The sequence below is a fragment of the Pan paniscus genome, chromosome X (genome assembly GCF_029289425.2).
Source record: "Pan paniscus chromosome X, NHGRI_mPanPan1-v2.0_pri, whole genome shotgun sequence".
Classification (NCBI taxonomy): Eukaryota; Metazoa; Chordata; class Mammalia; order Primates; family Hominidae; genus Pan; species Pan paniscus.
In genome coordinates, this window is record NC_073272.2 from 135033986 (window position 1) to 135057973 (window position 23988).

Here is a 23988-nt window from a genome sequence, read left to right on the forward strand (position 1 = left end):
CCTTCGCTGACTCTGGCGCCCTCTAAAGGCGGCCTTCAGTAACAACTGTACAGCCGACATAGGCGGAGGAGCACAGAACCTTCTCACACAGCGGGATAAAAAGGTGAATTTGGAGCTGACAGGAAAATATATCTTGTGACATATTTGTCTGGCTTTGATATCGGGGTGATATTGGCTTCATAGAATGAAGTAGTGTTCCTTCGTCCGTTATTTTTTGAAGACATTGCCAAGTATTGGTATTATTTCTTCCGTAAATGTTTGCAGAATTTACACGTGAAGCCACCTTGGCTTGGCTTGTATTTGTGGGGAGATTTTAAACTACTAATTAAATCCCTTTTCTTTCAATAGTCCTATTTCGATTTTCTATTTCTTCTTGAGTCAGTAATTTGTCTTCTAGGATTTTTTTCTATTTTATCTAAGTTGTTTAGTGTGTTGGCATAAAGTTGTTCATAATTTATTCCTCTGAGTTTCTATAAGGTCAGTATTAATTACCCCCCTTTCATTCTTGATTTTGATAATCTGTGTAGTCCTTTATTTTTTTCCTTGGTCAGTCAAGTTAAAAGATTGTTAGGTTTCTTTCACTTTTTCAGTGAACCAACTTTTGATTTCATTGATTTTTCTGTTTTTTTATTTTATTGATTTTCTTCTACTCTAATTTCCATCATTCCTCTCCTACTGCTTGTCTGTGTTAAATACATCAATTTAAAACTTCAGGAATAATGAATTACTTGTTTCATAAAGGAGGACTTAGACATACAGAGAAATGCTTATGATATTGCAAGTAGCAGTCATTTAGACAAGTTAACTAGGAGGAAATTTGCTATGCTGAAACCAGACAAGTTTTTGTGTCGGCCTTTATTGATTTTGAAAATATCAAGTCTAGTTTGTAGGAAGGTGTTTATTGTATGAGTAGTTTATTTTTGAATATTTTAAAATTTAGAATGTCCATTTTCACTAAATCCCAGAAGTTTATTTTTTTCAAGCTTAAAGGAAAGTATGTATTAGCCAGCACATACACTATCCTCTTTGTGCTTTATCTCTGGTAATCCTTATGAGAGCGCCATGAATTAGATACTGTTTTATGCCCATTTTATGGAAATAGGATCGTAGAGTGCATATTTAAGCAGCCCTCACAGGTTTATCCAGTTGGAAAAGTGACAGAACCTAGGTCTGTCAGATTTCAGAGATTGCACACACAAATACTATATGACACTGCCTACCGCTGTGAGTTCAGCAGAGAATTCCTTGTTTATATGGAAATAACAAAGCTGATAGTGTCCAGGATAATTGGCATCAGTTTACAAACCCTCTGTACCCCAATGTTGGTGATTTTAAGTGGGGTCATCTGTCCACTAAGTTAATCAGATCTCAGGCTGGTCACACTTCTGAAATTATACACCAAGTTTGTGTGTAAGGGCATTTTTCCAGGGAAAAATATCTATAGATTTCAGCAAGTTATCCAAAGAGGGTTAGGCCCACTATTTAGCGTTCTCTGGATGATAAGAGAATGCCATGGAGCCTACGCCCTTTCAATGGGGAGAATAGTGTCGATTTCTTTGCCATTTATGTTCTAGTTTTTAATCAGAGTGTTCTAGTCACACACACATAGTTAGCTATGAGGAATATCTGCAGATGCTGGTTCCTCCACATCAAACGAGTCAGCCAACACCACCTGAAGAAGTTTATACTTTTGGCTGTGTGTTTATAAGTAATGGGCAGGTAGGATAAGTAGGACAGTGTATGTGCTCATTAATACATACTTCTCCTTTAAGCTTTAAAAAATGAACTTGTAGAATTCAGTGAAAATTGGCATTCTAAATATTAAAGTATTAATATTTAGAATTAGATTTTTAGTTGGGATGGTGGTGTAAGGGAGGTCAGGCCATTCTCAAACTGAGCTGGAGGCATAAGGGAATTGTTTAACCTAGTGGTGCGAACCTATAGAAAGTGGTGAGGGTGGACTGAGTCATGACCTAGATAAAGGGAGATGATTCTAGATCATGGAACATGATATAGATTCTAGACATGAGATTCTAAACTCTGTTTGGTACCAAGGCACACATTACTAAGACGGTTTGTGATCGTGTACTCTCAACAGGATCATATATTTCAGCTGTGTAGCGCCGATTCATGTGCCAGTTATGTTCCAGTTATAAATCAAAGTGTTCTAGTAACACACATAGTTAATTATGAGGACTATCTGCAGATGCAGGCTTCTCCACTTCAAACGAGTCAACCAACTCCACCGGAAGAACTTCATACAGTTGGCTGTGTGTCTACAAATGATGGGCAGGTAAGATAACTCTCTATTTCTGCCCTAATTATGACGTTCTTTGTATAATTATTTTCTTATTGAAAAGATAAATATAAACTATATCTGTTAATTCTCTTGATTTAAGAGAAAAAACATGACACGGGAATTCTTATGTGAACATAAAATGGGAACTTTTTGATCCAAGAGTGGATTCATTGTACAAGGAACTGATGTTTTTAATTATCACATGTAATGCTCATAATTGTTCTGCAGATGTGTATTACTATATCCCCTTTAGTAAGAAATAAAGGCTGACAGTGGTCAAATGGTTTGTCCCAACTGACACATGACAGGAGATAGACCCAGGTTTTGAACGCATATCTTTCGGACTCCAGAGTCTATATTCTTTCCCACTCCCCACAATAACTCCTTTCATATCGAGATTACAGTCTACAGTCTCTGTTTCTCTTATCCAAGTCTCTAGTGCTCTATCTAAAAAATGACTAAGTATTCCTCGTGGACTATGAAGCACTAGATGATGTTGCCATAATTGGATTGTCCTAATGGAGATCTTAATATGAGTTTTGTGTTGTGTATGAGATAGACATACTAACTCCACCATTAAAACATGAAGACAAAAGAGATTGCATCTGCAGTTGTGGAACAGACCATTGGCCTAAGGACACAGATAGGCAATAATCTCTTCTGTAACAAAAACAGACTAAAGTTATTCCACCATATTCCCAAAACTCCTCAATTAATTAAACTTTTCCTTAATTTTCTGTGCCTTTATTTTCTCTTTTTTAACAATAGAGATAAGAATCACACCACATTCATAGAGATTGGCCAAGGATTGCGTTAATACATGTAAAGCATTTAGAACCGTAACTGGATGGTAGTAGATGTTCGGTAAAAATGTTTTCACACATTCTAAGCCCCTATTTTATAGGAAATGAAAATGGTTTGGAAAATTTTAAAATCAACATTATATATAAATATATTTTTATTAAATACTATATTTAATAAAATTTATATAATAAATATAACTATTTTTATGATTATTGATATTTATTAATATAATAAATGTGAATTTTATTAAATATTAATAAATTTGTATAATAAATATAAATATATTTATTTTTAATAATAAAATATAAATTTTATTAAATATGCTCCTGCATATTTAATGCAGGAGCATATTCTTTTTTTCAACTTTTATTTTATGTTGTGAGGTACATATGCATGATATGCAGGTTTGTTACATAGGTAAACGTGTGCCATTGTGACTTGCTGGACCTAACAACCCATCACCTTGGTATTAAGCCCAGCATCCATTAGCTATTCTTCCTGATGCTCTCCCTACTCCTCCCCCACCACCTGACAGGACCCAGTGTGTGTTGCTCCCCACCCATGTGTCCATGTGTTCTCATCATTCAGTTCCCACTCATCAGTGAGAACATGCACTGTTTGGTTTTCTGTTCCTGCATTAGTTTTCTGAGGATAACGGCTTCCAGCTCCATCCATGTTTCTACAATGACATGATCTCATGTCTTTTTATGGCTGCATGGTATTCCATGGTGTATATGTACTACATTTTCTTTATCCGGTCTATCATTGCTGGACATTTGGGTTCATTCCACGTCTTTGCTATTGTAAATAGTGCTGCAATGAACATACGCATGCTTGTATATTTATAATAGAATGATTTATATTTCTTTGGGTATATACCCAGGAATGGGATTGCTGGATCAAATGCTATTTCTGCCTGTGGATCTTTGAGGAATCACCACACTGTCTCCCATGTGGATGAAGTAATTTACACTTCCACCAACAGTGTAAAGGCAGTCCTTTTTCTCCACAACCTTGCCAGCATCTGTTGTTTCTTGACGTTTTAATAATCGCCATTCTGACTGACAAGAGATGTTATCTCATTGTGGTTTTGATTTGCATTTCTATAATGATCAATGATGTTGAGCTTTTTTTCATATGCTTGTTGGCCGCGTGAATGTCTTCTTTTGAGAAGTGTCTGTTCACGTCCTTTGCCAACTTTTTAAAGGGTTTGTTTGATTTTCTTTTGTAAATTTGTTTAAGTTTCTTGTAGAGTCTGGATAGTAGACCTTTGTCAGATGGTCAGATTGCAAAAGTTTTCTCCCATTCTGTAGGTTGTCTGTACACTGTGATAATACTTCATTTTGCTATGCATAATTTTTGCTTTTGTTGCCATTGCTTTTGGCATTTTTGTCATGAAATCTTTGCCCGTGCCTATGTCCTGAATAGTATTGCCTATATTTTTTTCTAGGGTTTTTATAGTTTTGGGTTTTACATTTAAGTCTTTAATCCATCTCGAGTTAATTTTTACATAAGGTGTAAGGAAGGGGTCCAGTTTCAATTTTTGCATATGGCTAGCCAGTTCTCCCCGCACCATTAATTAAATAGGGAATCCTGTCCCCATTGCTTGTTTTTGTCAGGTTTGTTGAAGAACAGATGGTTACCGCTGTGCGATCTTATTTCTGAGTTCTCTATTCTGTTCCATTGGTCTATGTATCTGTTTTTGTACCAGGAAAACGCTGTTTCAGTTACTGTAGCCCCGTAGTATAGTTTGAAGTTAGGTAGCGTGATGCCTCTAGCTTTCTTCTTTTGGCTTAGAATTGTCTTGGCTATTCTGGCTCTTTTTTGGTTCCGTATGAATTTTAAAATAACTTCTTCTCAACTGTGAAGAATGTCAGTGGTATTTTAATGGGAATAGCATGGAATCTCTAAATTACTGTGGGCAGTATGGCCATTTTCACAATATTGATTTTTCCTATCCACGAGCATGGAATGTTTTTCCATTTGTTTGTGTCCTCTGATTTCCTTGAGCAGTGGTTTGTAGTTCTATTTGAAGAGGTCCTTCACTTCCCTTGTTAGCTGTATTCCTAGGTACTTTATTCTTTTTCTAGCAATTGTGCATGGGAGTTCATTCATGATTTGTCTCTCTGCTTGCCTGCTTTTGGCGTATAGGAATACTAGCAATTTTTTTTTTTTGAAACGGAGTCTCGCTCTGTCGCCCAGGCTGGAGTGCAGTGGTGCGATCTCGGCTAACTGCAAGCTCCGCCTCCCGGGTTCAGGCCATTCCCCTGCCTCAGCCTCCGAGTAGCTGGGACTACAGGCGCCTGCAACCACGCCAGGCTAATTTTTTGTATTTTTAGTAGAGACGGGGTTTCACCGTGTTAGCCAGGATGGTCTCCATCTCCTGAGCTCATGATCCGCCCGCCTCGGCGCGCTGGGATTACAGGCGTGAGCCACTGTGCTCGGCCAGGAATGCTAGCAATTTTCGCACATGGATTTTATATCCTGAGACTTTGCTGAAGTTGCTTATCAGCTTAAGAAGCTTTTGGGCTGAGACAATGGGATTTTCTAGATATAGGGTCATGTCATCTGCAAACAAAGATAATTTGACGTCCTCTCTCCCTATTTGAATACACTTTATTTCTTAGTCTTGCGTGATTGCCGTGGCCAGAACATCTGATACTGTGTTAAATAGGAGTGGTGAGGGAGGGCATCCTTGTCTTGTGCAAGTTTCAAGGGGAATGCTTCCACCTTTTTTCCATTCAGTATGATATTGGCTGTGGCTTTATCATATATGGTTCTTATTATTTTGAGGTATTTTCTTTCAGTACCTGGTTTATTGAGAGCTTTTAATATAAGGGGATGTTGAATTTTATCAAAGGCCTTTTCTGCATCTATTGATATAATCATGTGGTTTTTATTGTTAGTTCTATTTATGTGATGAATTACATTAATTGATTTCCCTATTCTGAAACGACCTTGCATCCTGGGGATGAAGCCAACTTAATCATGGTGGATAAGCTTTTTGATGTGTTGCTGGATTCAGTTTTCCAGAATTTTACTGAGGATTTTTGCATCGATATTCATCAGGAATACCGGCCTGAAATTTTCTTTTTTTGTTGTATCTCTGCCAGGTTTTGGTATCAGGATGATGCTGGCCTCATAAAATGAGTTAGGTAGGAGTCCCTCCTTTTCAATTTTTTTGGAATACTTTCAGTAGAAATAGTACCAGCTCTTCTTGGTACCTCTGGTAGTCAGGAGCATAGTCTTGGGTTATCCTTTGATGAAAATAGCTTTTAGTTAGCCTAGTATACCCTTGAATTTCATGTTTTATCTACCATCAACATTGCAAAGCACGCCCTACCCCTGTCTGTCTCCAAGATCAACATATTGGAATAAAAGATTTGTCATCACTCAACACACATGATGCTCTCATAAAAGGCAAGTTAATTTTAATCTAGTCTCAGTGAAACAAGGGAAGGTAAAATACAAGGTGTTATCCAAAGTCAAACATGGTGCAGTCATGATTAATCAGAATGCTTGGGGAATGAAGCATATAGAAACATATAGATAGTGATACATATAGATATAATGATATCTATATGTATCTATATGACATACATAATGATACATATAGATAGTGAAGGGTAGGATAGATTGAAAAGGTAAATGTTCCCACACCTCCACGGTGGGAACATTTACCTTTTCAATCTATCCTACCCTTCACTATCTATATGTATCATCTAATAAAGTATTTATCAGTGTTTGTTAATACGTAGCTTTAAAGCACTGAAAGATAAGAAAGGTATTTCTTTTTTTTGGTCCCCTAACAAGGGCTGAGACAAAATGATGTGTAATTCATTAGAGATATAACCATATGTTTATTCCTTTGGTTGATGGAAGCCACTCATTCCCCAAACATTCTGATTAATCATGACTGTACCATGTTTGACTTTGGATAACACCTTGTATTTTACCTTCCCTTGTTTCACTGAGACTAGATTAAAATTAGCTTGCCTTTTCTGAGAGCGTCGTGTGTGTTGAGTGATGAGAAATCTTTGACCTGTGACTAAAACTTTATATTAGCGATATAAATGCATGGCTGTGTATGCATATGAAGACTGTGACTTTGCAATGGTTGGATTTGTCTTTATTTTTTATTTATTTATTTATTTATTGTTTTTTTGAGACGGAGTCTTGCTCTGTCACCCAGGCTGGAGTGCAGTGGCGCGATCTTGGCTCACTGCAAGCTCCGCCTCCCAGGTTCACGCCATTCTCCTGCCTCAGCCTCCAGAGTAGCTGGGACTACAGGCGCCTGCCACCACGCCCAGCTAATTTTTTGTATTTTTAGTAGAGACAGGGTTTCCCCATGTTAGCCAGGATGGTCTCGATCTCCTGACCTTGTGATCTGCCCGGATTACAGGCTTAAGCCACCACGCCCGGCCTAGGATTTGTCTTTAAGGGAATATGTTCACTGATGTTTTTCAGCAAATGAGAAGTGATGAAGTAAATCAGGTTGCAACAGGGCATCAAAGCAAACAGAAACGTTCCAGAAAATCCAAGAGACACTCTTCATCTAAGAGAAGGAAGAGTATGTACAGGAAGGTGAGGGGGAATCCAATCTTTGGGCCTCAACCATGTCAAAGGACATTTGTAGTCATGTCCTTGAGGGATGAACAGATATGAGCACATTTGCAAGTGGAAGGGCAAGGTTCTAATTAGGTGCAACAATTTGGAGTTCCTGCAAGTGTTAGATGAATGAAGCAGGTTCCTGAGGCAGAAGGAGATGGTGGGCTCAACAAGAGGATGGGTCTGCTCACTTTCTGCCTGTCCTCACATTCCGCTCTAACCCAGTGCAGTCTGGCTTCTTAGTGTACTCCAATGAAACTACTATCATTAAGGTCACCAGTGTTTGCTGCACTTTGGCGTTAATGTCTCAGCAGCATGCGACACAGTTGTTTACTCCCTCCTGCACGGAAAGCCTCTTGGGTCCCCAGACACCTGGATTTCTTACCCTGTTACTAGAGACTCATTTTCCTTCTCTTTTTTGTTTTTCTCCTCTCCCTTCCCACCTCTAAATATTTCGGAACCCCAAAGCTTAATCCTAGACTCTCTTCTCTTCAGTATACTATCTATTTAGGCGATGCCATGCCATCTTAGAATTTTAAATGATTCACACTATAAGAATTCTCACCATTATACTTCAGCACTACAACTTGCTCCTGAAATCCAGACTCAAATACAACTACACGCGCGGTATCTCTACTGGGTGTCTAATAGGCATGTAAAATTCAACTGGCTCTACGTGTTCAAATTTCTGACCTCCCTCTCTCCAAAAATACTCTACTTTCATCCTTCACTTTTCAATTAAAGATACTGTCCATTAGGTGAAATATCCTCTAAGTTGTAGCAACCAGCTGTTCACAGGTATCGAGGATTGAGAAGTCCTGGTTTTTGGAGTTTGCAGCTATCCATAGAGCAGATAATCCCACCATGGCCTAGTTCAAGCTGTCAACGTAAGGTCACGGAACCAGATTCAAGAAGAGTTGGCAGCACTCAGCTCTCACAGTCGATTGCCTAACACCTCCTGAACACCCCTGGTGTACTTTTACTTAGTAGTTCAAGTCAAAATACTTAAAGTCACTTATGAGTTATCTTACGATTCTTTTATTACTCTCTCATTTCCCATCTCTTAGCAAGTCTAGTAGTCGATGCCCAGTATAAATTCTGCATCCAACCGTTTCTCTCTATCCCTCCAGTGCACACTTCCGTGATCTCTCTCCAAGATAGTACAATGCCTTCTTAGCTCAGTGTTTCTAATCTTCGCTCATCTATCACATACTCTCTAACCCTATGGCTAGATAATTGTCAGCGTGTAAATTACATCATGCCATGTCCCTCCTGAAAACCCAACCTCAACTCTCCTAAGCACTCAGAACAGACCCTGAACCGGCTTTGGTCTCCAAGCCTCTGCACAGACTGGCCTCTATCACCCTCTCCTAATGCGGGTCCCGTCCATTTCCTCCTGGCTCTCTCTGCCTCTGTCCTTCACCTCTCTAGTGCCCGGTCCATCCCCACTCCATCCCCTAACCTTGGCCTCACCGCAACCTGGAACTCTCCCTCTGCCTCTGCACAGGAGGTTCTGCTTCTTCCTCCAAGCACTGCCCGATGGCACCTTTTCAGAAGGCCCTACCAAACAAGCTGCAGCCCCTGGGGCTACCTCTGCTGCTGTCTCCCACATGCCCGTGGACTGCTTCCCCAAAACCAGCCCAGCACTGTTTGTTTCATTTGCTCTTTGTACATGTTTTGTCTGACTGCCCCATAAGGATGTGAGCTCCACAAGGGCAGGGAACGTTGCTCTCTGGGCTGTTTACTGCCGATCCCCAGCTCCTGGCACGCTGCCTGCCACAGATGATGAATAAATGAAAGAGGTGTCAGACCTGGAGTGAAAAGAAAGTCACTTTTTCTAGACAAAAGGGAAGGATCTGTAGAATCATATAAAAACACAGATGTATGATGATGGAGTGGAGATAAGAGTGTTCAAGTCCAATAGCCACCTCTAATTTCTCAGAATATTTCAGGTAGAAAGGAGGCAGGTTAAGGACGGCTCACTTAGTCTGGCTTCCTGCTGCACACAGCATGGCATTTATAGGTGAACTACAACAATAATATCAAATGAGAAATGTAAAGGGCAGCAAGATGATACAAAATGATGAGTACTAAAACCTGTGAATATTTATTCTGCTGTCGTACTTCTTTACTGCATGTATTCATTATGCCAAGAGGTAAGAAGGTAGTTTTACTGTGTTATCTAACCTGATCTCTGTTTGCAAGATCTGAGATTCCCACGTGGTAAATCCTTCTGTTTCATGAAATAAATAATTTCCTAGAAACTGATTAATACATAGCTGTCCCTCTGGGGGAGGATTGGACAAAGCACACCTATCTTGCAGCTCAACCTCTTCATTTGGTTTCCAGATGCTAGCATCACTCACAATGTCCATGAAGAGAAGGTAAAAAATGGCCAGCCAGCACCTGGTAATGTCATCACAACTGTTCCACCAGTGCTTATTAATATGGCTGCAGCTGGTATTTCATCCGTGAGTACTAGGGATCAGTGTAAGTTTGCTCACTTGGTATACTGTTCTACTTGATTTCCACTATGCAGTATATGCATAGTCTCATGAGGGAAGAAGGTAATTTTGTTGTATTATCTTTTCTGGCCTCAATTTTAGGGTTCTCAAATTGCTACCTGGTGTATCCTCCTTCTTTATGAGATAATTTCCTAGATACTGAGCATCAGAGGGGTATGCCTGTGTGGTTGACATAATGCACTTACCTCGCAGCTCAACCACTTCATTTGGTTTCCAGATGCTGCAGTCACTCACAGCATTCGTGAAGAGAGGATAAATAACGGCCAACCAGCACCTGATAACACCTTGTCGACTGCTCCAGCATGGCTTGGTAATATGGCAGCAGCTGGAGTTTCATCCACGAGCACGAGAGATCTGTGTATGTCTGCTTATTATTTGGACTTGTCCTATTTGGTTTACATAAGCAGGCATATTTTCATGAATGGTGGAAGGTGGTTTTGTTGTATATTATTTCCTAGCCTCAATTTGAGGGGTATCAGATGGCCACCCGCCATATCCTCCACTGATTTTTTAGGTAATCTCCTAGAAACTGAGCATCAGAGGGATAGGCCTGTGGGACTGACAAAATGCACTTACCTCACAACTCAACCTCTTCACTTAGTTTCCACATGCTACCATCAATCCCAATGTCCATGAAGAGAGGAAGGAAAATGGCCAACTGCAAATGGATAACATCTTGTCAAATGTTCTATCAGGGCTGATTTATATGGCAGGAGCTTGTATACCAGCGATGAGTACCAGGGATCTGTGTATGTTTGTTTATTGGTTGTAGTGTTCTCCTTGGTTTCCATATGCAAGCATAGTGTCATGAAGGGAAGAAGATGGTTTTGTTGAATTATTTTTCCTGGCCTCAATTTGAGGGGACTCAGATCATTATATGATGTATCCTCCTGCTTTATCAGATAATTTCTTAGAAACTGAGCATCAGTGGGATATACCGGTGAGGTGGTCATAATGCACTTACCTCACAGCTCAACCTGTTCCACTGGTTTCCAGATGTTACCATCACTCACAATGTCCGTGAAGAGAGGATGGAAAATGACCAACCCCAAACTGATAATGTCTTGTCAACTGCTCCACCACAGCTTGGTTATATGGCTGCAGCTCCATCCACAAGTATCAGGGATCTGTGTATGTCTGCTAATTAGTTGTACTTTCATACTTGTTTTCCATAAGCGTGCATATTTTCACGAAGGGTAGAAGTTGGTTTTATTGTATATTCTTTCTTATCCTCAATTTGAGGGGTCTCAGATGGCCACCTGGCATATCCTCCCTGCTTTCTTAGATAATTTCCTAGAAACAGAACATCAGAAGGTTATACCTGGGGGGTTACCATAATGCACTTACCTCACAACTCAACCTGTTCATTTGGTTTCCAGATGCTATAGTCACCTTCACAGTCCCTGAAGAGAAGATGGAAAATGGCCAACCCCAATCTGAGAACCTCTTGTCAACTGCTCCAACAGGGTTTATTAATATGGCAGGAGCTGTTATTCCATCCATGAGTACCAATGATCTGTGTATGTTCACTTATAAATTGGATTGTCCTGCTTGGTTTCCATATGCATGCATATTGTCATGAAGAGGAGATGGAGGTTTTGTTGTATTATCTTCCGTGAGCTCAATTTGAGGGGTGTCAGATCACCAACTGTCATGTCCTCCTGCTTTATGCAATAATTTCTTAGAAGCTGAGCATCAGAGGGATATACCTGTGGGGTTAACATAATGCACTTACTCACAGTTCACCCTCTTCATTTGTTTTCCAGATTCCACCGTCACTCACAATGTCCGTGAAGAGAAGATGGAAAATGACCAACCCCAACCTAATAACATGTTGTCAACTGTTCAACCAGTGGTTATTTATTTGGCAGCAGCTGGTATTCTGGGCATGAGTGCCAGGGATCAGTGTATGTTTGTTTACTAGTTGTAGTGTCCTACTTGGTTTCTATATGAATGCACAGTGTCAAAAAGGGAAGGAGGTTGTTTTGTTAGATTCTCTTTTGTGAGCTCAATTTGAGGTGTCTCAGATCATCACCTGGTGTATCCTCCTGCTTTATGAGATAAATTTCCTAGACACTGATCATCAGAGGGATATACCTGTAGGGTTGACACAATACACTTAGCTCACAGCTCAACCCTTTTATTTGGTTTTCAGATGCTACCGTCACTCACAATGTCTGTGAAGGGAGGGTGGAAAATAACCAACCACTACCTAATAACGGCTTGTCAACTGTTCTACCAGGGCTTACTTATTTGGCAGCAGCTGGTATTCCAGCCATGAGTACCAGGGATCAGTGTAAGTTTGTTTACTAGTTGTAGTGTCCTACTTGGTTTCCATATGCATACATATTGTCATCAAGGGAAGAAGGTGGTATTGTCGTATTATGTTTTCTGGCCTCAATTTGAGGGTTCTCAGAGGGCTCCCTAGTATATCCTAGTTCTTTAAGAGATAAATTCCTAGATAGTGAGCATCAGAGGGGTATCCCTGTGGGATTCATATACTGTACTTACCTCACAGCTCATCCACTACATTTGGTTTCCAGATGCTACCATCACTCACAATGTCCATGAAGAGAAGATAAATAACGGCCAACCAGCCCTGATAATGTCATGTCAACTCTTATACCAGGGCTTATTAATTTGGCAGGAGCTGGTATTCTACCTATGAGTATCAGAGATCAGTGTGTGTTTGTTTACTAGTTGTACTATCCTACTTTGTTTCCATATGCATGCAGTGTCATAAATGGAAGAATGTAGTTTTATTGTATTGTCTTTCGTGAGTTGAATTTGTGGGATCTCAGATCACCACCTGGTATATCCTCCTGCTTTAAGTGATTATTTCCTAGAAACTGAGCATCAGAGGGATATACCTGTGGGGTTGGCATAATGCACTTACCTTACAGCTCGACCTCTTCATTTGGTTTTCAGTTGCTACCATCAATCACAATGTCCATGGAGCGAGGATGGAAAATGGCCAACCGCAACAGGATAATGTCTTGTCAAATGTTCTATTCGGGCTTATTAATATGGCAGGAACTGGTACTCCTTCAGTTAGTACCAGGGATCTGTGTATGTGTTTTATTTTCTTGCACTGTCCTTCTTGGTTTCCATATGCGTGCATAGTGTCATGAAGGGAAGAAGGTTGTTTTGTGAATTATCTTTCCTGGACTCAACTTGAGGGGCCTCAGTTCATCATATGATGTATTATCCTGCTTTATGGGATAATTTCCTAGAAACTTATCATCAGTGGGATATACCGGTGGGATTGACATAATGCACTTACCTCACAGCTCGACCTCTTCCTTTGGTTTCCAGATGCTACCATCACTCACAATGTCCGTGAAGAGACGACGGAAAATGGCCAATGCCAAACTGATAACGTCGTATCAACTGTTCCACCACAGCTTGGTCATATGGCAGCAGCTGGTATTCCATCCATGAGTACCAGGGATCTGTGTATGTCTATTAATTAGTTGTACTGTCATACTTGATTTCCATGTGCATACTTATTTTCATGAATTATAGAAGGTGGTTTCGTAGTATATTCTTTCCTAGCCTCCATTTGAGGGGTCTCAGTTGACCACATGGCATATCCTCCCCTGCTTTCTTAGATAACTTCCTAGAAACTGAGCATCAGAGGGATATACCTGTAGGGCTGACATAATGCACTTACCTCACAGCTCAACCTCTTCATGTGGTTTCCAGATTTTACCATCACTCACAATGTCTGTGAAGAAAAGACAAAAAATGACCAAACAGCACCTGATAAATTCTTGTCAACTGTTACAGCAGGGCTTATGAATTTCGCAGGAGCTGGTATTCCACCCCTGAGTACCAGGGATAAGTGTATGTTTGTTTAATAGTTGTACTGTCCTACTTGGTTTCCATACGCATGCAGTGTCATGCAGGGAAGAAGATGGTTTTGTTATATTATCTTTTCTGGCCTAAATTTGAGGGGTCTCCGATCACCACCTGATATATCTTCCTGCGTTATGGAGCAATTTCTTAGAAACTGAGCTTCAGAGGGATATACCTGTAAGGTTGACATAATGCACTTACCTCACAGCTCGACCTCTTCCTTTGGCTTCCAGATGCTACCGTCACTCAAAATGTCCGTGAAGAGAGGATGGAAAATAACCAACCATCACCTAATAACGTCTTGTCAACTCTTCTACCAGGACTTACTTATTTGGCAACAGCTGGTATTCTAGCCATGAGTACCAGGGATCAGTGTATGTTTGCTTATTCAGTTGTACTGTCCTACTTGGTTTTTTCAGATTGATACCTGGCATATCCTCCTTCTTTATGAGATAATTTCCTAGATACTGAGCATCAGTGGGGTATGCCTGTGTGGTTGACATAATGCACTTACCTCACAGCTCAACCACTTCATTTGGTTTCCAGATGCTGCAGTCACTCACATCGTCTGTGAGGAGAAGATAAATAACGACCAGCCAGCACCTGATAACATCTTGTCAACTGTTCCACCATGGATTGGTAATATGGCTGAAGCTGGAATTTCATCCACGAGTACCAGGGATCTGTGTATGTCTGCTTATTAGTTGTATTGTCCTACTTGTTTCCTCTAAGCAGGCCTATTTTCATGAATGGTAGAAGGTAAGTTTGCTGTATATTCTTTTCTATCCTCAATTTGGGGGGTGTCACATGGCCACCTGGCATATCCTCCCTTGCTTTCTTTGATAATTTCCTAGAAATTGAGTTTCAGAGGGATATACCTGTGGGGTTGACATAATGCACTTACCTGACAGCTCAACCTCTTCATTTCGTTTACAGATGCTACGGCCAGTCTCAATGTCCATGAAGAGAGGATGGAAAATAGCCAACCGCAACCGGATAACATCTTGTCAAATGTTCTATCGGGGCTTATTAATATGGCAGGAGCTGATATTCCAGCCATGAGTACCAGAGATCTGTGTATGCTCACTTTTTAGTTGGATTTTCCCACTTGGTTTCCATATGCATGCATAGTGTCATGAAGGGGCGAAGGTGGTTTTGTTGTATTATGTTTTTTGCCTCCATTTGAGGGGTCTCAGGACAACGCCTGTCATGTCCTCCTGCTCCATGTAATAATTTCATAGAAGCTGAGCATCAGAGGGATATATTTGTGGGTTGAAATAAGGCACTTACTTCACAGCTCGACCTCAACATTTGGTTTCCAGATGCTACCATCGCTCACAATGTCTGTGACGAGAGGATGGAAAATGACCAACCACAACTTAATAATGTCTTGTTAACTTTTCCACCAGGGCGTATTAACATGGCAGTAGCTGGTTTTCCGGCCATGAGTCCTAGGGATCTGTGTATGTTTGTTTACTGCTTGTACGGTCTTACCTGGTTATTATATGAAGGCATGGTGTCATAAAGGGAAGAAGATGGTTTTGTTTTATCTTTCGTGACCTCAATTTGAGGGATTTCAGATCACTACCTGGCGTATCCTCTCCTCCTTTATGAGTTAGCTTCCTAGAAACTGAGCATGACAGGGATATACCTGTGGAGTTGCCAAAATGCACTTACCTCACAGCTCAACATTTTCCTTTGGTTTCTAGATGCTACCGTCAATCACAGTGTCTATGAAGTGAGGATGGAAAATAACCAACCACAATCTAATAACGTCTTGTCAACTGTTAAACCAGGGCATATTAACATGGCAGCAGCTGGTATTCCAGCTTTGAGCACCAAGGATCTGTGTATGTTTGCTTATAAGTTGGATTGTCCTACTTGGTTTTCATATGCATGCATAGTGTTATCAAGGGAAGAAGGTGATTTGGTTGGTTGTACCTTCTTTCATGAGCTCAATTTGAGTGTTCTCAGATCACCACCTGGCATACCCTCTCCTGCTTCATGAAATATTTTCCTAGAAACTGAGCATCAGACGGATATACCTGTGGGGTTACCACAGTACACTTATCTTACAACTCAACCTCTTCATCTGGTTTCCAGATGCTACAGTCACTCACCATGTCCGTGGAGAGAAGATAAATAATGGCCAACCAGCACCTGATAACTTCTTGTCATCCGTTACACCAGGGCTTATTAATGTGTCAGTAGATGGTATTCCACTCATGAGTACCAGGGATCAGTGTATGTTTGTTTACTAGTTGTTTCTACTTGGTTTCCTACTTGGTTTCCATATGCATGCAGTGTCATAAGTCGAAGAAGGTGGTTTTATTGTATTATCTTTCATGAGCTCAATTTCAGGGGTCTCAGGTTGCCACCTGGTATATCCTTCTGCTTTATGAGATAATGTCCTAAAAAGTGAGCATCAGAGGGATATCCTGTGGGGTTGACATAATGCACTTACCTCACAGCTTGATGTATTCTTCTGGTTTCTAGATGTTACTGTCACTCACAATGCCCATGAAGAGAAGATGGAAAATGGCCAACAAGCAGCTGATAACATCTTGTCAGCTGTTCCACTGGGGCTTATTAATACACCAGAAGCTGGTATTCCAGCCATGAGTACCAATGATCTGTGTATGTTAACTTATAAGTTGGATTGTCCTACTTGGTTTCCATATGCGTGCATGGTGTCATGAAAGGGAGAAGGGGATTTTGTTATATTATATTTCATGACCTCAATTTAAGGGATTTCATATCACCACCTGGCATGTCCTCCTGCTTTGTGCAATAATTTCCTAGCAAGTGAGCATCAGAGGAATATACCCTGCAGGGTTGATATAATGTACTTACCTCACAGCTCGACCTCTTCATGTTGTTTCCAGATGCCACCACCACTCACAATGTCCATGAAGAGAAGATGAAAACCAAGCACCTGATAACTCCTTGTTAGTGGTTCCACTGGGGCATATTAATCTGTCAGGAGCTGGTATTTCATCCAGGAGTACCAGGGATCTGTGTATGTTTGTGTATTGCTTGTACTGTCCTACTTGGTTTCCATATGCATACATAGTGTCCTGCAGGGAAGAAGGTGGTTTTGTTGTATCATCTTTCTTGAGCTCAGTTTGAGGGGTCTCGGATAGCCACCTGGTGTATCTTCCTGCTTTATGAGATAATATCCTAGAAACTGAGCCTCAGAGGGATATAGATATGGGGGTGACATAATGCACTTATCTCACAGCTCAACTTTTTCATTTGGATTCCAGATGCTACTGTCATTCAAAATATCCAAGAAACTGAGCCTCAGAGGGATATAGATATGGGGGTGACATAATGCACTTATCTCACAGCTCAACTTTTTCATTTGGATTCCAGATGCTACCGTCATTCACAATATCCAAGAGGAGGAGATGGAAAATGGTCAAACGCCTCCTAATGGCTTCCTGTTAAATTCTGCTCCACCAGAGCTTATAAATATGACAGGAGATCATATGCCATCAAACGCATTGGATTCTTTCTCCTACAACTTCACTAGTCTCAGCAGAGATAAGCTGCTTTACAAACCTGATAGTAATGACTTGTGGTAGGCACCAAAAATGGTCTCTGCAGGTGACCCACCAGTCACAGCAATGTCTTCAGTGGAAACTGTGCCAAATATACCACAAATATCTCCTGCCATGGCAAAGAAAATTAATCATGATATAAAATGTCAATTAATGAAAGAAGTTTGAAGGTTTGGGCAAAGTAAGTAGTGCAAGGATGACTATAAATGAAAGCATGCCAAGTCTCTCATTCTATGATTTAGAACAGAATTAAGCTGCCTCTTGAGCTCATTGTTGGGCTGAATTGGATCTGTATATGATTTAGCATGACTTCTATTTAATTTCACTGAAAATTTCTAACACATCTGCTTAAGTGTTTTGTTTTCCTTTGTTAGTGTTCACAATAGTTTCCTTAGTAATATACAGGTGTTGTGATTTAAGCATTCAAAACACAAACACTATGTAACATTGTAGCCCATGGAAAATGTATACTGTGGTAGTGGATGCACTAAGATTGAGGTATATTTCATTTTCATAATTCTAGAAATACTAATGTTTTTAAATATCTTCAGATTATAAAATAATTTTCATTTTGCTTGAAGAACTACAAGGATCTATGAAAGTCAAGAGACAATTTGTTGAATTTACCATCAAGGAAGCAGTAAGGTGGGTGCAAAAAGGAACTCTGTTGTTGTTTTAAGCACTTGCGCCCAATTTGGGACAGGGGCAGGAACAAATCATGCCTTGTTCTTCCTAATCCCTGGCCCTCAATCATAGTTCATACTATTTCCACAGGCAGTTAGGTTGATATTATCTTATTCTAACACTTTCTTCTGATGCCATGGAGCCTTCCAAATTTATCATAATCTGGGAGAGGGCGTGGGTCCTCAGTTGAGGACTTTGTATTTTTCTAGTTTGTATCTTTCCATGAGGATGCATTTTCTATTTGCATGTAGATTGTAAACTCTATTTTGTATCCACTACTACCTCTTACATCTCGTAGATCCTGTAGGTATCCTCTGGTTAATGGAATACCTCTTTAATTTCAGGTTTTAAAAAGTTGCCTTAATTCAGCAACTCGAGAAGGTGCTTAAAGATATAGGTTCCCACTGCCATCTCAGAAAAGTTAAGCACATGAGAAAAAAAATAATTGTGTTAGTGCAAAGACCAAGGAGAAACAAGGATACACGCAGCAGGATGGAACAGGTTATTGCTGAAGCTCCCTATAATTTTGAAGTGAAGAGAATTCCCTTCCAAAAGCTAAGAAAAAAAGAGGTAACTTTTTATATTTAATAAATCTCCCTTAATAAAAGCTGCACTTTTGTTTGTTTGTTTGTTCTTCCGCCTGAGGAGGGGCATGAGTCAATAACTCAGCAAGGTATTTGGTATTACAGTCCTGGTTTCTGCAGCAGCTCACATTGTTGTAGCTGGTATTTATAACTGCCTTCTTTCACTACCCATTTCTCATTCCCTTTGCCCTGAGATATCATGTCAGCTGGTCATGATGCTTGGTCTGGCAGGATGACTCAAACCTTCATTACTGAACAGTCTGGACCAATAGATATCCTGCCTGGATTGGGTTGCTGTAATTTTCCATTAAGTGTAATAAACACGAGAGGACTAAGAAGCTGTGTAGACATATCAAACATACTCTTTTTAGCCCCTGGTGTAGTGCAATTAATCCCCCTTTGGTTGTCAGGTTCATCACCCCCAGCCAGTAGATGACCCCCTCCTTTGCCTCTAGATGGAAAGTGATGAAGAGAACAAAATGGCCTGCTGGCAGTATCGATCTCTTTTCAATGGAGTCACTGTTGTGTCCCTTGTCAAAAGCATTTCTTCCTTTGGAACTAAAACTTCTAGTACAGGAGAGCCTAAAATCAGAAGGACAGGAAGCACTTATGCTAGTGGTTCACGGCGGGGAAAGTGAGTAGAGACACTCCCAGTTATACTCCTTCATTCTAAGATGAATGAATCCTGACTATTGGAGAGAAAGCAGACTATGTTGGATGCAGACATACAGCAAACACTGCTTCCTAAAAGTAATTTCTCAGACCTGCAAGGTATTGCCACCTAGCTAGCACTGTAACCGAGTTGTACAAGACCATTCCAGTTTCTGTTCATCCAGTCAGGTTCAGATTATGGGGGACACATTGGGAGGCTGATTTGGAATCAAAAAACAATGAGGCCAAGACAGTATCATGTCTATAAAGAAGATAATGGGGGATAGGGAGATATAAATAATAAGACCAGTGAATTCCTACGAACACGGGCCCATCACTGCACTTTATTTTCTGGGAAGTGAGTGCCTTGCTTGGAGGTGATGCTGTGTGGAATACCATGATGGTAAATAAAGCGTTTTCTAAGTGCACAGATGTTGATTTTCTGAAATTACTGTGGTTGGGAAGGAAGATCCATATTCAGAATAAGTGTCAATTTGAGTAAGAACACAGCCCTGTCCCTTCCATAGTGGAAGTGGTCCAATGTAATCACCTGCCATCTGGTAACTGGCTGATCACGCTGGAGACAGGTGCCATATAAGAGACTCAGTGTTGCTCTCTGTTCTGGCAGATTGTACACTCAGCAATGACTATATTGCAGAATTTTGCTCCTTAGTTCAGTTAAAACCGAGTTCACACGAACGGGGAAGATTAGGTTCACGGACACATTGAAGGGTGAGGAGCTGAATTTATTGGTTAAGAAGGAAAAATAGGGAGGAAAAAAAATCTCTCAGCAAAGCGAGAGGGAGTCCTGCTAAGAGGCCCCCATCTCACAGATTGATTCCGGGCCACCGCACAGGAACCGAAGAGACCAGGCTCCACACCGCCACCCCTGAACAAGGTGCAAACTTCCCGTGGCTCCACACCCTTCCCCCAGTACACATGTTGCTAATATTAAGAAAGAATCAGTTGGGAATGGGCTAGCAAACAGTGCCAGTTCTTCTGGCTGCGGGTTTCATTCGGTAGCAGCAGTCTGGTTTCTCAACCTTCAGGCCATTTTAGGCTTGAAGGCGGGGTTTCACCAGGGACCCCTGGCTGTCTCATGTCTCTATCAACTGTAGCCAGGTTGGCCTTGGTGAGTGGAAGTCCATGCTACTGAAGCAAAATCTCTATCCTTGGTCACCTTGGCCACTCTGTGAGCTCATGAGGTTATGACACCAATGTTGGGGAAAGAGGCTGATTAATATCTAGATAATAGGTACTTTATCCTTCAGATTATTAACATTCTGCTCTACAGAGGTTACCCTTTGCTGAGAACTCTCATGAGACCTAAGTATCTTCACATTGTATATCCATTTGGACTACTCTATCCACATATTTTTTCCCAGACCTCCTTGTCATAAATTTTCAATCATGTGTCCACAAAGTCCTTGATCATACAGCCAATAAACGAGACACGGCCTAAACATGGATGCATACTTATAGTCTGGCCATCTCTCCTCCACACAGAAACACTGCTCAAGCATCTTTCCTCTTGGAGGATTTCCCTTCACCACTGTCCTTCAGAGCTATCCCAGTTGGGCCTGTCGTAATGAAGCTGTCCGCTTCTGGCTTTTGTGGTAGACAGGCATTATGAACAGACTGAATATTTGTGTCCTCTGAGAATTCATATGATGAAACCCTAACTCCCAGTGGGATGATATTTGGAGGTGGAGCTTTTGGGAGGTAATTAGGTTTAGATGTGTTCATGATGTTTGGGTCCCTATGATGAGATTAGTGCCCTTATAATTAGAGAAAAGGGAACTTGTTCTTCCATGCCTCTTCAACATGTGAGGATACAGCAAGGTGGCTGACTGCAAGCCAGGAAGAGGCCCCCCCACCAGAATTTGAGCATGTTGGCACCCTGATCTTGGATTTCTAGCTTCCAGAACCTTGAGAAAGAAATGTCTGGTGATGAAGCCACCCAGTCTGTGGTATTCTGTGATAGCAACTCGAGCTGACTGAGACAGCTGTAGTCTGATTCCCCAGACTCCCATCTCCTGTATACTCGATCAAGCAATAATCCAAATACTGCTATGGTGGGATTTTGCTGGATAACTAATGTCTCAAGTCAGTTGACCCTGAGACACGAATGTGGTGTGGATGGGCCAGACCTGGCAGGGGAATCCTTGAGAAGCAGAGCATTTTCCTTACCAAGGAGCAGAAGAAGAGGTAAGGGAATCAAAGTGCAAGAAGGATGTGACACAGCAGGCCCGCTTTGAGGATAAAGCAGTGCTCCCAAGAAGGTATAGGATGGCTCTAGGTGTTTAGTGCAGTTTCTGGATGACAGCCAGCAAAAAAATGGGAACCACATTCCTACCACCTTAAGGAACTACATCTAAATGAGCAATAACCTGAATAAGCTTAGAAGTGGATTATTCTGCAGTCTCCACATCAGCACCCACCCGGCCTGACATTTTGAGCTGGCCTTGGGAGACACTCAGCGGACAGGCCGGTCGAACCTTCCTGGTCTTGACTTGCAGAAGTGTGGATAATTAATGTGTGTTGTTTTAGGCTGCTCAATTTGGGGTAATTTGTTATGTGGCAATAGAAAATTAACAGCGGTGCTGCCAGCCCATTATAAAGAAAGAAAAGTAAGCCAGGCCTAGGGATTTTTTTATTGTTTGTTTTTCTGACAACTCTGTTCCTAAGGAAGCTGCCCTTGGAGCCATAGGTGTGGGTTCAGAGAGCTTTTTCTTGTACTAGGCCAAACTCAGAAGTAGCAGATTTTCCGGTCATTAGAAGATAAGTCACAGCAGCAAACCTCGATGAGGTACATGTTACCACCATCAGAACCTAAGGGGGCCCACTATATTTTGCGTGTCCCCTTTGAATGGTAGGAAGGGTGAGATGTACCAACTTGCTGTTCACCTGATAAGTACTATGTTGATATTTCACTAAGTTAAAAGGCCCCTGATTTTTTGTGCAAATTAATACTTCGGTTGTCATGTCAGTATGTTACCAGTGTGTCTAGAGTAGTTGCTAGGTCCTGCTCAATCAGCATAACGTCCTCAATGCAAAGAAGTGGTGTCACATGGTGGGAAGGAAAGGAGATCAAGATCCCTAAGGACTAGTTTGGGACATAAGTTTATGATGCAGGATACTTTCTTGACCCCTTCACAGGACTCGTGACAGGGGTGCCCAGCCACTTTGGCACCAGCAGGAGCAAACTCCTTTTCCTCGGGCCCACCGCACACCACCCCTCATGGGAGGGAATACGTAGACAAGTGAGTGTGGCAACTGGCCAGCTGCTTTGGCGCTGGCAGGAGCAACCTCCATGCAGGCACTGTGGCACCATCCGGGTAGGAGTGCCTGCAACCCCAAGGCCCCAGAGTGCGTGTTACAATGCTCTGTTAGCTCCACCATCCATGGACAGCGGTGTGTTATCAGCTCAGTGGGACCTTTGCCTCATCGCATGGGGTGGCTGCCCTCTATCAGCAAGGGCAAAGGGCCAGTGTGACAGCCTTTTTGGGTACTCATACTTGGTGGGTCCCAAATTCTTGTCTGGTGCCCAAGAAGAATGAGGTCACACAGACTAATTGAAGGATGGTGAGTGCAGAGAATTTTGTTTTGCGATGAAAGCAGCTTTCAGGGGAAAAGGCAGCTGGAAAGGGGACGTGAAGGGCAGGTCACTCTCCCCTGAAGTCAAATCGCCTCTCTGCCTCTCTCCTCCGAAGTCAAATTGCTTCTCCCCGACCTCTAGCTGTCATCTCTGAAGTCAAGTCACTTCTCTTTGATGTCCAGCTGCTTCTCCTCTCTAGTGGCTGAATCTGGGGTCTTTACAAACATGGGACATGGGGCAGGGTGGGCCATAGGTGGTTTTGGGAAAGGCAAAATTCGATTGGTAAAAAAATATTATTCAGAAAGAACCAATTGGCAGGGAGTGGCCAAGATGGGATAGAAGTCCTCACTTCAGGCTTTTCAGCTTGAAGGTGGGGTTGCACCAAGGACTCACCCTTGTCTGCCTAGAGTTTCTTTGCCTCCTGCCTGTATCACTTAGAGAGGTGATGTAAGACTGAGGTAGGAAGGAAAAGGGTTTTGCTGTCCTTGCCAGCTGAAAGCAAACAGTTCCTCCTGATCTTTAAAAAACATGTATAGAGATAGTTGTAGATATGCGGCATTATTTCTGAGGGCTCTGTTCTGTTCCATTGATCTATATGTCTGTTTTGGTACAAGTACCATGCTGTTTTGGTTACCGTAGCTTTGTAGTATAGTTTGAAGTCAGGCAGTGTGATGCCTCCAGCTTTGTTCTTTTGGCTTAGGATTGCCTTGGCGATGCGGGCTCTTTTTCGGTTCCATATGAACTTTAAAGTCGTTTTTCCAGTTCTGTGAAGAAAGTCATTGGTAACTTGATAGGGATGGCATTGAATCTATAA

General features: G+C 41.4%; 1 protein-coding gene across 1 annotated transcript; it reads left to right on the plus strand.

Annotated features, from left to right (window-relative positions):
- The first annotated feature begins 2206 nt into the window (after positions 1-2206).
- LOC100988262 (sarcoma antigen 1-like) lies at positions 2207-23136 on the plus strand. Its single transcript, XM_055106213.1, is given in 25 exon segments — positions 2207-2293; positions 7571-7679; positions 8932-8955; positions 10061-10146; positions 10429-10592; positions 10843-10985; positions 11233-11367; positions 11616-11756; positions 12003-12143; positions 12392-12532; positions 12780-12830; positions 12833-12919; positions 13165-13305; positions 13552-13692; positions 14328-14468; positions 14641-14781; positions 16198-16338; positions 16591-16655; positions 17038-17113; positions 17470-17838; positions 18209-18302; positions 18686-18911; positions 19381-19559; positions 20250-20308; positions 22736-23136. Coding segments are annotated over 25 exon segments (3483 nt in total).
- Positions 23137-23988: the final 852 nt, after the last annotated feature.